The following is a 13595-nucleotide window of genomic DNA, read 5'->3' on the forward strand; positions in this document are numbered from 1 at the left end:
GCTCAGTACTCACCTTGCAAACAGCTTTCAGTAAATTACAAATGTTTAGCCCACAAGCAGCTAAAAGCTTAATAATAAAAATGATCTACAAAGTGCTGGAATTAACCATAATATACAATTCATTCTTTAGTTAACTTTACATGAGTCAAAGGATAGACCTATTTTATATCACACTACAAGGAACACATTAAGGTACTTGTAGGTTTATTTGTCCATTCTATGAGGAAATGCCATACAAAAATTAAGCTAAATTTCTATTTGCCAATGTGGTGAAATTTGAAATAGAGATTCAAATAACTTAAGCAAAATGTAGAAGAAAAGATACATATAAAAATTTAAGAACACAAAATTATATATTTTTCTATAAGTACATGTAGATATATTCTAGAAGTAGTACAGGGAAAGTGAGCCCCATAATTGGGGCTTACCCTGGGAGGGTTCTTGACTTCACCCAGGAAGGAATTCAAGGATAAGCCAGTAGTGCCAACAAATTTTCTTCAAGTGGCAGTGTACAGCAGCAGCAGAGGTACTGCTTCTTGTGGAGCAGGGCTACCTCATAGGCAGTGTACCCAGAGTAGCAGCTCAGAGGCTGTTCTGCAGTCATTTTACATCCACTTCTAGTTATACGCAAATTAACAGGTGGATTATGCAGAAGTTTCTAGAAAAAAGGTGGTACTTCTGGATTGTCAGGTTGTTGCTATGGAAAGGGGTGATAACTTCTGGATATAGCCATGGCAAGAGTAAACTGATATGGCACGCTGGTGGGCATGTCTTATGGAGAGGTGCTTCCAACTCTTCCCTGTTTTAGCTAGTCCTCAATTTGCTCTGATGTCTGAGCCCCACTGCCAGAGTTAAGTCTTGCCTGCTGAGTCATGTCCAGCCTCCTACCTCAGAAGCATGAAGCATAACTGGTGTTACAAAAACCATCTTCAGAACAGTGATTAGCCTTCAATATTGAGGAAGAGAAAAAGTATAGAATTACGTTTAGCTGTATATGTAACATTTCCTGTCTTTGAAAAGAGAAATTGAAGCAAATATGCAAAATGTAATTAACTGTTGAATCTGCTGAATATACTGTTTTCTACTTGTTTCTGTCTGCCTGAAATATTTACAGCTAAAAATAATTTTTAATTGTTACCAGGCAGAGGAAAATGTTTTTAATAAACAGCATATAAAAACATTCCAAAAATAATATTCAAGGAGCTGACGTTGTGCAATGTCAAAAGGAACTGAGAAGAGCAATTTTCATTGTGCTAAAATACTGTAAATAACATATGTGCATTAATTAGGGATTAGGCTGGAAAAAAAGGACTCACACCAGGTATTGCAACAGAATGAATTTAACATGAGGAATTCATAAACAGGTGTTAGGGAACCCTGAAGCAACAAAGCAAAGTAACTGTAGACAAGAATGACCACTCTAACGGTGAAGGAACAAACTGTAATGTTGAGAATATCAGAGCCTAGAAATTTGGTAGATGATCTCTATGGATCTAGAACTCAGATTTTGGAGGAAAGGGCACTACATAGTTAATGCTGATGCATCTAAAATGTCATTATAAGGTTAGCAGGACTAAAACCAAGCTAGAGGTTAGAACTACCTACACTTACAGGAGAGAAGAACTGTTGCTGGAGTGAGGTTAGAGATAGAGATAGGAGCAGGAATAAAACAGAATATAGCTGGGCACAGTGGCTCATGCCTGTAATCCTAGCACTTTGGGAGGCCAAGGTGGGCAGATCACTTGAGCTCAGAAATTTGAGACCAGCCTGCGTGACACAGTGAGACCTCATCTCTACAAAAAGTACAAAAATTAGCCGGGCGTGGTGGCACACACTTGTAGTACCAGCTTCTTAAGAGGCTGAGGCAGGAGGATCTCTTAAGCCTGGGAAGTTGAGGCTGCAGTGAGCCAAGATCATGCCACTGCGCTCCAGCCTGGGCAACACAGCAAGACCCTGTCTCAAAAAAAAAAAAAAAAGAAAAGGAAGAAAAAAAGAATAAAGTCTCTCCTCCTACCTTAGCGTATTCCTCTACTGCCCTCTGAGATTTTAACAAGAGTACTCAGTTGAAACATGAAAAATGAGAACTGATGGCTTCAAGTTAGTTTTATTATTCAAAATAGTTTGGGAACTTCTTGGGGATTTTCTTAGGGCCATGGCTTAGACTTTGTACTGTCCTCAACAGAAACAAACCAGAGAATTTCATTTTCTGAAAATCAACAGTGATAACTCACAATCATTTTAGGATAAAAAAATTGAATGATATAAACTAGAAAATGATGTTCACGTGTTCTCTTAAAAAAGGTAAATTTAAAAATTTTGCCATCTTAAACCCTTTCAAAGAAGAGATGGAGATAAGAAAAAATCACACAAACTGATTACCAAAAAAATACATTACAAAAATGAACAATGGCCACACGGGTGCATACAATCTCTGCTTTTAGAATCAATTCATTGTTGGAAAGTTCTATAATATTAATTATAAGTCTTTAGAATAAAAAATGTCAGAAAAGCCTGGGGAAAAACCAATAAACAAATAGGAAGTTTACAAAATATAGGTACAATTTTAGATGAAATTATCTGGAAGGGGAATTTCCAAATTAATGCCAATGTAAACTGAATACTCAAAATAGTCAGAAGTTGAATAGAATTTTAAATGGACTCAACAAAACAAATATACATATTAATGAGCCGAAGAGAATATATGATCATTTATTTAGATGCACAATAGGCATTTTTTAAAAAATCAATTCCCATTAATATTAAAAAACACATGTATCATGAGTTCATGTATACTTTCAGAACTAAAGAGAACATTTATATACGCAACCTGACAGCCAGCATATTTTTTTAATTTAATGGGGAAATATGAGAACCATTAATGCAGAATACAGACAAGAAGGCCCACTATCTTTACTACTATTTGCCATATTATTAGAGGTATTAGCCATGCAATCAGAGAAGAGGAAGAAAGTAGAGCCTTAGAAGTAGAAGGGAAGAGATAAAAATCAATGTGAAAATTATGTATGCTATATCTGATATAGTATGATATAATTAAATATCTGGAAAACACAAAATAATTGATGAAAACACAAGCAATAAAATAATTTTATAAGATAATAGCTTATAAAACTACAATTACAACAATTAATAACCTTTATATATACAAACAAAAAATTGGAAAATGAAATGTATTTTCATGACAGCAAAAAAATAATCAAAATACCTAGGCATAAGCTTAATAAGAAAAATCCTTGTATTTATTGTCAACTGATTTTTAATAAAGATACAAAGACAATTCAATGCAGAAAGAATCATCTTTTTGAGACATGGTTCTGTGAGTGTGAAGAGACAACCGCTGGATTGGGAGAAAATATTTGCAAGTCATATATCTAATTACAGGTTAGAAGAAACTATCATCAGAGCCTACAGACAGACAGCCTACAGAATGGGAGAAAATTTTTGCTATCTATCCATCTGACAAAGGTCTAATATCCACAGCCTACATGGAACTTAAACAAATTTACAAGAAAAAGAACAACCCCATCAAAAAGTGGGCAAAGGACATGAACAGACACTTCTCAAAAGAAGACATACAAGCAGCCAACAAACATGAAAGAAAGCTCATCATCACTGGTCATTAGAGAAATTCAAATCAAAACCACAGTGAGATACCACCTCATGCCAGTCAGAACGGCTATTATTTAAAGGTCAAAAAACAACAGATGCTGGCAAAGTTGTGGAGGAAAAGGAACACTTTTACACTGTCGGAAGGAGTGTAAATTAGTTCAACCATTTTGAAAGACAGTGTGGCAATTCCTCGAAGACGTAGAGGCAGAAATACCATTTAACCCAGCAATCCCATTACTGGGAATATACCCAAAGGAATATAAATCATTCCATTATAAAGACACATGAACATGTATGTTCATTGCTGCTTTATTCACAATAGCAAAGACATGAAATCAACCTAAATATCCATCAATGATAAACTGGATAAAGAAAATGTGGTACATATATGCCACAGAATATCAGGCAGCCATTAAAAGGAACAACAAGATCATGTCCTTTGCAGGGACCTGGATGTATCTGGAAGCTGTTATCCTCAGAAAACTAATGCAGGAACAGAAAACCAAATACCACATGTTCTCACTTCTAACAGGGAGAAAGAATAGGTAATGGATGCTGGGCTCAGTATCTAGGTTATAGGATGATCTGTGCGGTAAACCACCATGGCACATGCTTTACCTATGTAACAAACCTGCACATCCTGCACATGTATCCCTGAACTTAAAATAAAAGTTGAAGGAAAAAAAGGTTATTATCCAAAATATAAAAATAAACAATAACAAGAAAACAAAAATCCCAATTTTAAAAGCAGGCAAGGAACCTGTATAGACATTTCTCTAAAGAAGACATACAAAATGGCCAACAGATACATTAAAAAATGCTCAACATGACTAATCATTAGGGAAATATTCTCAGATTTGATATCAAAAGGTTGAATCTTAAAAGATATTAATGGGCTGGGCGCAGTGGCTCACGCCTTAATCCCAACACTTTGGGAGGCCAAGGTGGGAGAATCACCAGGTCAGGAGATCGAGACCATCCTGGCCAACATGGTGAAACCCAACCTATGCTAAAAATAAAAATACAAATACAAAAATTAGCTGGGTGTGGTGGTGCATGCCTGTAATCCCAGCTACTCGGGAGGCTGAGGCAGGAGAATCGCTTGAACCAATGAGTCAGAGGTTGCAGTGAGCCAAGGTCACACCACTGCACTCCAGCCTGGCGACAGAGCAAGACCCGTCTCAAAAAAAAAAAGATATTAATGATAAGCTGAACTCCAATCACCCTATGAAAGATCCCACAAAACTATGGAGATACCAATTCACATTCACAAGGATAGCAAAAATCTAAAAAAGACTAGAATAGGTATTAGCTAAGATGTAGGGAATTGGAACTCTCATACACTGCTGTGGTATTGTAATATGGTACAGCTGATTTGGAAAACAATTTAGTATTTCCTCAAAGCGATAAAGACAAAGGTACTAGTAATATATGACCCAGCAAATCCATTCCTATGTATGTACTCAAAAGAAATGAAGATATATATACACACAAAAACTTGTTCCACACAAAATGTTCACAGTAACATTATTCATAAGAGCCAAAAAGTCAAATACAAATGTTTGTTAACTAATGAATGAATAAACAGAGTCTAACGTATCCATACAATGGAATGTTACTTAGCCAAAAATGGAATGAAGTATTGATTCATACTACAAATTGAATGTAACTTAAAATTGTTAAGCAAAGTGAAAGAATCATGTTACAAAAGGCCACATATTATATGATGCCATTTATATGAAATGTCCAGAATGGGCAAGTTCATAGAGACAGACAATAGAATAGAATATTAATTTATTCTAGACAATAGAATATTAATTTCTATGAGCTGGGGAAGAGAGAAAAGGGGAGTGATTGTTAATAAGTATAGGATTTCTTTTGGGGTGTTATAAATGTTCTAAAATTAGATAGTGGAGGTGTCTACACAACTCTGTGAATACACTAAAACCAATGAATTGTACTTTAAATATGCAGATTTTATGGTATTAAATTATATCTTTTAAAAAGTATTATATATGTTCTAAAAAGACTAATAACAAAATTAAAGGAAACCACAGACTATGAGGAAATGTCCATGTATCATATATTTGATAAATTAAGGACTTGTAAGCCAGCATTTATTAAGAAATCTTTTGGCCGGGCACGGTGGCTCAAGACTGTAATCCCAGCACTTTGGGAGGCCGAGACGGGTGGATCACGAGGTCAGGAGATCGAGACCATCCTGGCTAACACGGTGAAACCCCGTCTCTACTAAAAAATACCAAAAAATTAGCCGGGCGAGGTGGCGCTCGCCTGTAGTCCCAGCTACACGGAAGGCTGAGGCAGGAGAATGGCGTGAACCCAGGAGGCGGAGTTTGCAGTGAGCTGAGATCCGGCCACAGCACTCCAGCCTGGGCGGCAGAGCGAGACTCTGTCTCAAAAAAAAAAAAGAAATCTTTTAACTTAATAAAATGAGAAGACAAGACAGAAAACCCAAATTAAAAATGAGCAAATGATTTGTATACATTTCACCAAACAAAGTCAAACGATTGGCCAATAAGCCCATAAAAAATGCTCAATCTAATTAGATATTATGGAAATGCAAATTAAAACCACCATGAGATGCCTCTTTGTACCTACAAAAATGGCTATAATCATAAAGACACAATCCTGGATGTTGGTGAGGATTTGAAGACGCTAGTTTTAAACATTGCTGGCAGGAATGTAAAATGTCACACTGGAAAACAGTTTGACAGTTTCTTACAAAGCTAACTATTGATTTGTCATATGGCCCAGCAATTTCTCTCCTAAAAACATATGTGAACACAAATATTTTTATTTACATGTTCAGAGCAACATTATTCCTAACAGCCAAGAAGTGGGAACAATCCATATGTCCCCCAATCGGTGAACCTATAAATAAAATAGGTCTTTTCCATGCAATGGAATAGTGTTCGGCAATAAAAAAAATTAAGTATCAATACATACTACAACAGATGAACCTCAAGAACATCATGCTAAGTGCAAGACGCCAGACACAAAATACTACGTGTAGTATGATTCCATTTACATAAGATGTATAGAAGGAAAAACTTGTAAAGGCAGAAAACAACTCAGTGGTGCCTAGGATTGGGAATATTAATAAGCATGAGAAAACTTCTTAGGGTCATGGAAATATTCTAAAACTGGATTGTGGTGATGCATAACTCTAGAAATTTACTAAAAGTCAACGAATTATAAACTTACAGTGTACACATTTTATGGTATGTAAATTGTAGTTTGACAAAGCTGTTAAAAAGTAAGCCAGTTATGTGACCTTGTTAAAAACTGGAGGAAAAAAGTGAAACAAGCCAATAATTAAGAGCATTAAGAATAGATTCAGAGCTTTTCATAAAGCATCTTCAGAAAATATCATTCAGTAATACTCCTACCTCACTCAAAAAATAACCAGAAAAATGTAAATGGAGAAAAAGAAAGGAAACTCTTCTAAAAGTTATTCCAAATATTTACCTTATAAAGTCTAAAAAGATGATAGAGGAGGAATACTGATCAACTACATCATTTATCTTCTCCAATACCACATTTATTACACAATATCAACATGCTTATGCATCTAACAATGGATAATGTTAGAATGGAAGATGAAAATACGGACATCCTCTCCATCTGGTATATTGTTTTATGTTGTCCCGGCATTTGAGTTTTAATTTATGTTTTGCTACTGTATTTCTAAATTTTCTTTCCTATGTGCAATTTGCCACAATATCTGTTGGGGAATAGTAACATGAGCTGAGTAAACTATTGTTTTATTTTACTTGTGTCTCATAACATGTCAAAATACTAGAATTAGAGAGACCTCCTCAAAATTACTAGTTCATACTCTTTACTGGAGAGACTTTCTTTCTTTAGTGCACAAAACTACAAGATACCGATTTCCTTTCAAAAGAAACCAAGGGGAGATTATCAATGAGGTTTGGTTTGACTCACCTTATGCATAGCACAAAGAAAAGGATATTTCACTTTCAAGGATGGTTACAAACACGTACACTATTGGGGTCATTAAATCATTGATTTGGTGGCCAAGACTGGAAATGCAAGTGAGACAACATTTAAAAGAACGGACGATTTTCATAATCGTATGAATAAGACTGGTGGTTGTTTTTTACTAAAAGCAGCAATGCCATGGCAACGATCATCTTAAGGAGAAGAAAATCTGCCGAAGAAGAGGATGCTGTTGGATTCATTGTGCCTGATGAAGAACAGGAAGGGATGATTGCAGTGAACATTTTCATGACCTGGGGCGGGTGTGACAGTAAAGCCTATGCCGGTAGCAGCTGCAGCCTCGGTGCCTTCTTCAGTTACTGCCACAGAGGAACTGTGCAGGAACTTCTGGGCCTGCAACCCGGAGAGTGAGGACACCCCCGAGTAGTCGGCTTTGTGCTCACTGAAGGTATCGCTCATCCCCATGGCAGCCAGGACCGCCTCAAGGTCGTAACTGTCCTCCACCTCAAACCGGGGCAAGTGCAGAGTCACCCTTCTTTCTTCCATATGCCCTGGACTAGTCCACTCTACCAATTTCTCAGGACTTATTTTATCTATTATCTATTTTCAAAAAAAGAAGAGTAGAATGGTATGCTTATCAATAAAAATCTAAAACAGTGTGACACTGATTTGTATCAGTCAGAAGTTATTAATTTTAGTAATATTAAAAGTGGAAATTTTATTTCACCAGATTGTTGTCTTTATACTGCAGGCGGTTGTCTTATATTTCTCTATGTAAATTATCTGCTTATATGTGGAAATACCATAGCATTGAATACATTTTTAAAGATTAAAAATAAGTCATTTCTTCTTTTATCAACCGAGTATATATTTCATTTTAATTACCTTCCCAGTCTTTGAATGCATATATATTTACATAGTTGCAATCACAGTGAATGTCCATTTTATTTGATAAAAAGTAAACTTTTTCACACCATTGTATATCTCTCCTGTCTTCAAACAGCTAGATAATATTCTTATGAAGTTGATAAATTTTTCCCAAGATTTAGCTAGTCATGCACTTTACAAACATTTAGTCTGTATCAGGCATTGTGATAGATTTGATAGTTACTAGGGATACAAAAATAATAATTATGATGAATTTCAAACCAGGCATTCCAGTGTATTTAATACCGAAATAACTGATTTGACTCAGAAAAGCAATTTTTTTCTTCTACATTATTTCTTTAGGGTAATTCCCACAACTGGGGTTTTTGAATCAGAATATAAATACTCTTACAGCTCTCAGACATACTGCCATTTTGCTGTCCCAAAATATTTTCCAACTTAAAATGCTGCTAGCAATATTTCACAGAAGTAGCACAGCATCTGATAGTATAAGAAGGTAGCAGTTATCATTTGTCGAGTGCTTTCTATGTCTTAGACCCCTTCTAGTCTACAATTCTATAATCATTCCAACACTGCTACACATTAAGCACCATGGAGCCCTCTTTAGAGATGGGAAAGTATTGAAGTTCAAGGAAGTTAAGAAGCTTCAAGGGTCAGAAAGCCACTAGAGAAACAGGGATTTGAAACAAAGCTCTCCTGATTTTCAAAATACGGGACACTAGCCACATAATTTTTTTAACCGCAAAATGGGTGAGAGTAAATCAATGGTGTAAGGGTGTAAGAAAGAAATTCAAATGCTCCAAGACTAAGAGTGTAAGAAAGAAATTCAAAAGTTCCAAGAGCCTACTGTACAGTGCGCAGAATTGGTTGTATATACACATATGTGATTTTTTTTTTCCAGGAAAGGGGTCCGTAGATATCAACCATTTCTCAGAATAGTGGATGATCTTTATGACTCCCATGTAATCTTATTCATTTCAGTTCATCCCAAACATTCTTGGATTGGTTTTTCTCAATAAACCTGACCTGTACTATTTAATGCTCCCCAGTAGACATCCATCTGTAGCTGCTGGAGAGTGAGAAACACTTTCTATTTGACACTGCTGGCCACCAGCTCCTACTCAGAAGCCCTGGGACAGAAAACCTTAGGAAATGAAAGCAAGAATAAGGAGATGTAAGCGTTTACCTTCTCCAGACCATCGATGTCGTTGGGCAGAAGCACAAACATGCTTAGGTCATTGTTTTTATATGGAATCCCTAGAATTTTGGCCTGCAAGTCCTCCAGGAAAGTGAAGCTAAAGGAATGGCTCTGCGTCATCATCTGCACAGATTTACTTGTGCTCTGCAACAAATTAACAGAGCACACAATATCAAAGGACATAAGACCAAAGGCTTTAAGGCAACCAAGTTAGTTCATCAAAATAATTAGCTCAATCTAAAATAAAGCCCAATATCAGAGTCTCAGAATGAGTATTTACTATCTAACAGTATGCATTTGCTCAAATATGACTTTAGATTTTTTGGGGGGGATGAGGGATGGAGTCTCACTCTGTTACCAGGCTGGAGTGCAATGGTGCGATCTTGGCTCACTGCAACCTCCGCCTCCCGGGTTCAAGCAATTGTCCTGCCTCAGCCTCTCAAGTAGCTGGAACTACCGGCGTGCACCACCACACCCAATTAATTTTTTCTATTTTTAGTAGATACGGGGTTTCACCATGTTGGCAAGGATAGTCTCAATCCCTTGACCTCGTGATCCACCCACCTTGGCCTCCCAAAGTGCTGGAATTACAGGCATCAGCCACTGCACCCAGCCGTGACTTTAGATTTTATATTCCATGTGTAAGCACATCACAAAAATAAATTAAGGAGCATACCTTATTCATCCAAAATTTCTCTTCCTTAGTATTTTCTTTCTTAAACTCCCTGTCCCATTGCCCTTTAAAATAAACTGTGTTCACCAGCACCAGCTTGGTAGAGCTACTAATAGAGCCATCTGGGAACAAGTCCTTGATTCTTTCTGTAAATGAAGAAACAGAAAAAGGTTGGCCCATCTTCCAAATGACAAGTAATATGCATGACACATATGATGCAGATGGACTTGACTGATCATTAAAAACCAGCCAGGTCAGCACCTGAGGGCCTTGCTGACAAAGGGTTCGCTGGCAGAATCGGCAAGGAGGTTCTCATTTTGCCCATCGCCTATTTATCCCACTGGATAAATTGAGGTTCATGGTTAAGAGTCCGGACTCTGGGGTCAGATGCCTCTGTTAGCATCCAGTTTGCCTCTTATCAGCTGAGGAATCTTGAGCAAGTTATTTAAACTCTCTGTGCCTCAGTTTCCACATCTGTAAAATAGGAATAAAATCTGCCTCATAGGGTTGTTGAAAGGAGCAAATGATTTAACACATGTAAAGCTCTTGGAACACCATCTCACACATAATAAGCACTCTGTGTTAGCTATTATGCTTACCATTCAATATAGTTACTGCCTGAGATTGAGGGATTACTTATTATATTGGAGAAGGAGTTGATATTTTTGTCTGAGTTCAGCCCATCCCACATAAATTCTAAAAAATACTGTTCAACCAACTTTTTGAAAGATCCTATTTTTTCTGCTTCTTTTATTTCCTTTCTTCAGGCCAAGGATGAGGGAAAAAAACACATTCTAAGTAACAAAGGTGTCTCTGATAATTGGTATAAAAATGGAATCTGAAACTCTAACACTAAAGTATCAGCTATTGTTCCCCAAGGTGAATTTCCACATTAACATTTCTCTGTGGATTTCTCATACTACGGGAAGAGAAAGGAAGAATGGGATAAGAAACTTGTCAAATCCTCTGCTGTGGGGAGGGCTGCTGGTTGTCATTATCCCTGCACAATGCTTAAGTAAAGATGAAGACCAGGTGGCCCCAGCTGTGGATGGGAACAAGTCTTGATGGGAGAGCTGCTCGTTTCTCAGTTAACACAGAGAAAAACTCAGGAAGAAAGGCTCCGATATAAAGGAAAGAATGTAAACCCAAGACAGGCATCATCCCATTTTCGGGACCCCCAAGATATTGTGATCCATGGCTATGTGTAAACAGTTCTCCAGCAAGCGTTTCCATGCATTTGGCTTCATGCAGTCCCCCCGCTGGCTCCCCTTGGCCTCTCCACATTTGCTGAAATTGCTCCACCATCTGCAGTGCCCTCCCTACCTCCTAGGCCTAGGCTTGCCCTTCCAACCCTGCAAAACCTATCTCAAGTCCCTTCCCAAAGCTTGTGCATTACATGGCACCTCACGCAGTGACAAGTCTAGGGCTTCACTCACAGCAGATTGTCAAGAAGTGTTTTTTGTTTGTTTGTTTCTGGTTTTTTGCAATGAATGACCCACCCATACTCTACCATTTGTTTTGCTTTCAACCCAGGAATTAATCTTCTTTCGACTTTCATCTGCTGCATTTACAAAATCAACAGGTTCCAGAGATGCATGATAGTATTTTTCAACATAATCTAAGTATTTCTTTAGGAGAAACAAGGAAGGAATAAAAAGAGGTTAAAAAGTCAATTTATCAATTGCCAACATCTCTAAATAAATTTACGTATACATTGGGATGACTAATACAGTAAGAGAAATTGTAAGGTCCTGGGCATCTCACATTGAGTACCTGCATGCACATTTTTATGCAGCTTATCTGGGGATGAGGCAAAAATCAGGCTCAGATTGCCAGGACTATAAAGAAGCTCCCTGCGGTTATGAATATCTGTAGATCAGGATGGAAAAGCACCACAGGGATGTGACCAGAGCCAGGCAGCCCGACTTCAGGACCCACAGTCTTACTAGAGTCCCTTGGCCGTTCCAGAATACCACTCACAGATATGGTAAGCCCAGCAAACTTACTTGAAGGAAGAGGTATGTTTTTTCTCCAAACAGCCTGTTGGCTATGTTCAGTTCATAATCATTAGTGAGTTTGCTTATTTCAGTCAAAAACTTTTGGAATTGTTGATGTATTGCTTCTGTCTTCTCAATCTTGAAAATTAAAACAAAATCTCAACAGGTTATCTTGGCAAAAGCAAGCCTAGATTCTCCCCTAAGAGGATGCAGCTGCTGGGTCTCTCTCCCAGTTTGTCAGCCTCAAGGGTGATCCCTGTGTTTGATGTGGCCCCTGGATACCAGGTGGCCTTTACCCAAGTCATATGGTAAATGTAAGTTATGACCAATCTCAGCTCCAGAGAGAAGCCTTCTCTGCCAGCCCAACATCACAGATCTTGCTTTTATAACTCAAGTTGGTTTATTTTTTTGGTCTCAAATAAAAGTGCTCACTAAATGTTAAATAAGCTTGTTTTTAGCTCCTCACAAGATTCTAAGCATCAAGGAAAGTAAATGATTTCCCTAGACAATTCTTATGAATTGAAATTTGGAAATTTTTTTCCAGAGTGAATAAGAAGAGTAGTGACTCCTAATGGTGTGAGTCACTCCACATTGGGCTGAAGTGAGATTTATCCTTGTCTCCAGGGGAAAAAAAAATGTTTTCTAGATATTTTGTGTAGGACCCATCAGCTTTCTGGTTGAAGGTTTCATATTCTATGTTACCTTAACAACATATCTGGAATGCCATTATTTCAACATGTCAATACAATCAATATTAATTATATATATAAAAAATACATATTTCAGCAAAAATAATACATTAAAATTAATATTTTGCATTCTTTTCTCATATTAAGTTCTTGAAATACAATATGCATTTTACACCTATAGCACATCTCAATTCAAACTAGATCTATTTCAAGTGTTCAACAGCCACTTGAGTGGCTACCATACTGGATAGCTGGGGACTAGATAAACTCTCACCCAGGCAAATTAGAAGGCTTGTATTAGAAAGGTCATTTTTGCATTGTTTGTAGAAGGAAGGAAAGAAGGAAGGAAGGAAGGAAGGAAGGAAGGAAGGAAGGAAGGAAGGAAGGAAGGAAGGAAGGAAAGAAAGAAAGAAAGAGGGAGGGAGGGAGGGAGGGAGGGAAGGAAAGAAGGAAGGAAGGAAGGAAGGAAGGAAGGAAGGAAGGAAGGAAGGAAGGAAGGAAGGAAGGAAGGAAAGAAGGAAGGAAGTCCCCATCAACAGAAT

The 13595-nt window shown here is 37.4% G+C and overlaps 1 protein-coding gene across 4 annotated transcripts in view; it reads right to left on the reverse strand.

Moving 5' to 3' along the window:
• Nucleotides 1–6426: 6426 nt before the first annotated feature.
• Nucleotides 6427–13595, reverse strand: part of SERPINB13 (serpin peptidase inhibitor, clade B (ovalbumin), member 13) — an 11837-nt gene continuing 4668 nt past the window's right edge. For 3 of the 4 annotated variants that reach the window (XM_011953592.1, XM_011953590.1, XM_011953589.1), the window contains 5 exons: nucleotides 12374–12502; nucleotides 11878–11995; nucleotides 10371–10513; nucleotides 9683–9838; nucleotides 7463–8208 (listed from right to left, as the gene is read on the reverse strand). In XM_011953592.1, the coding sequence (XP_011808982.1) occupies nucleotides 7804–8208; nucleotides 9683–9838; nucleotides 10371–10513; nucleotides 11878–11995; nucleotides 12374–12502 (951 nt within the window). In that variant the 3' untranslated portion in view covers nucleotides 7463–7803. Of the gene's footprint in view, nucleotides 8209–9682; nucleotides 9839–10370; nucleotides 10514–11877; nucleotides 11996–12373; nucleotides 12503–13595 lie in introns of all 4 variants that reach the window. The other variant, XM_011953591.1, reaches the window with a different exon arrangement.

This window comes from Colobus angolensis, unplaced genomic scaffold, assembly GCF_000951035.1.
Source record: "Colobus angolensis palliatus isolate OR3802 unplaced genomic scaffold, Cang.pa_1.0 Scaffold369, whole genome shotgun sequence".
NCBI lineage: Eukaryota > Metazoa > Chordata > Mammalia > Primates > Cercopithecidae > Colobus > Colobus angolensis.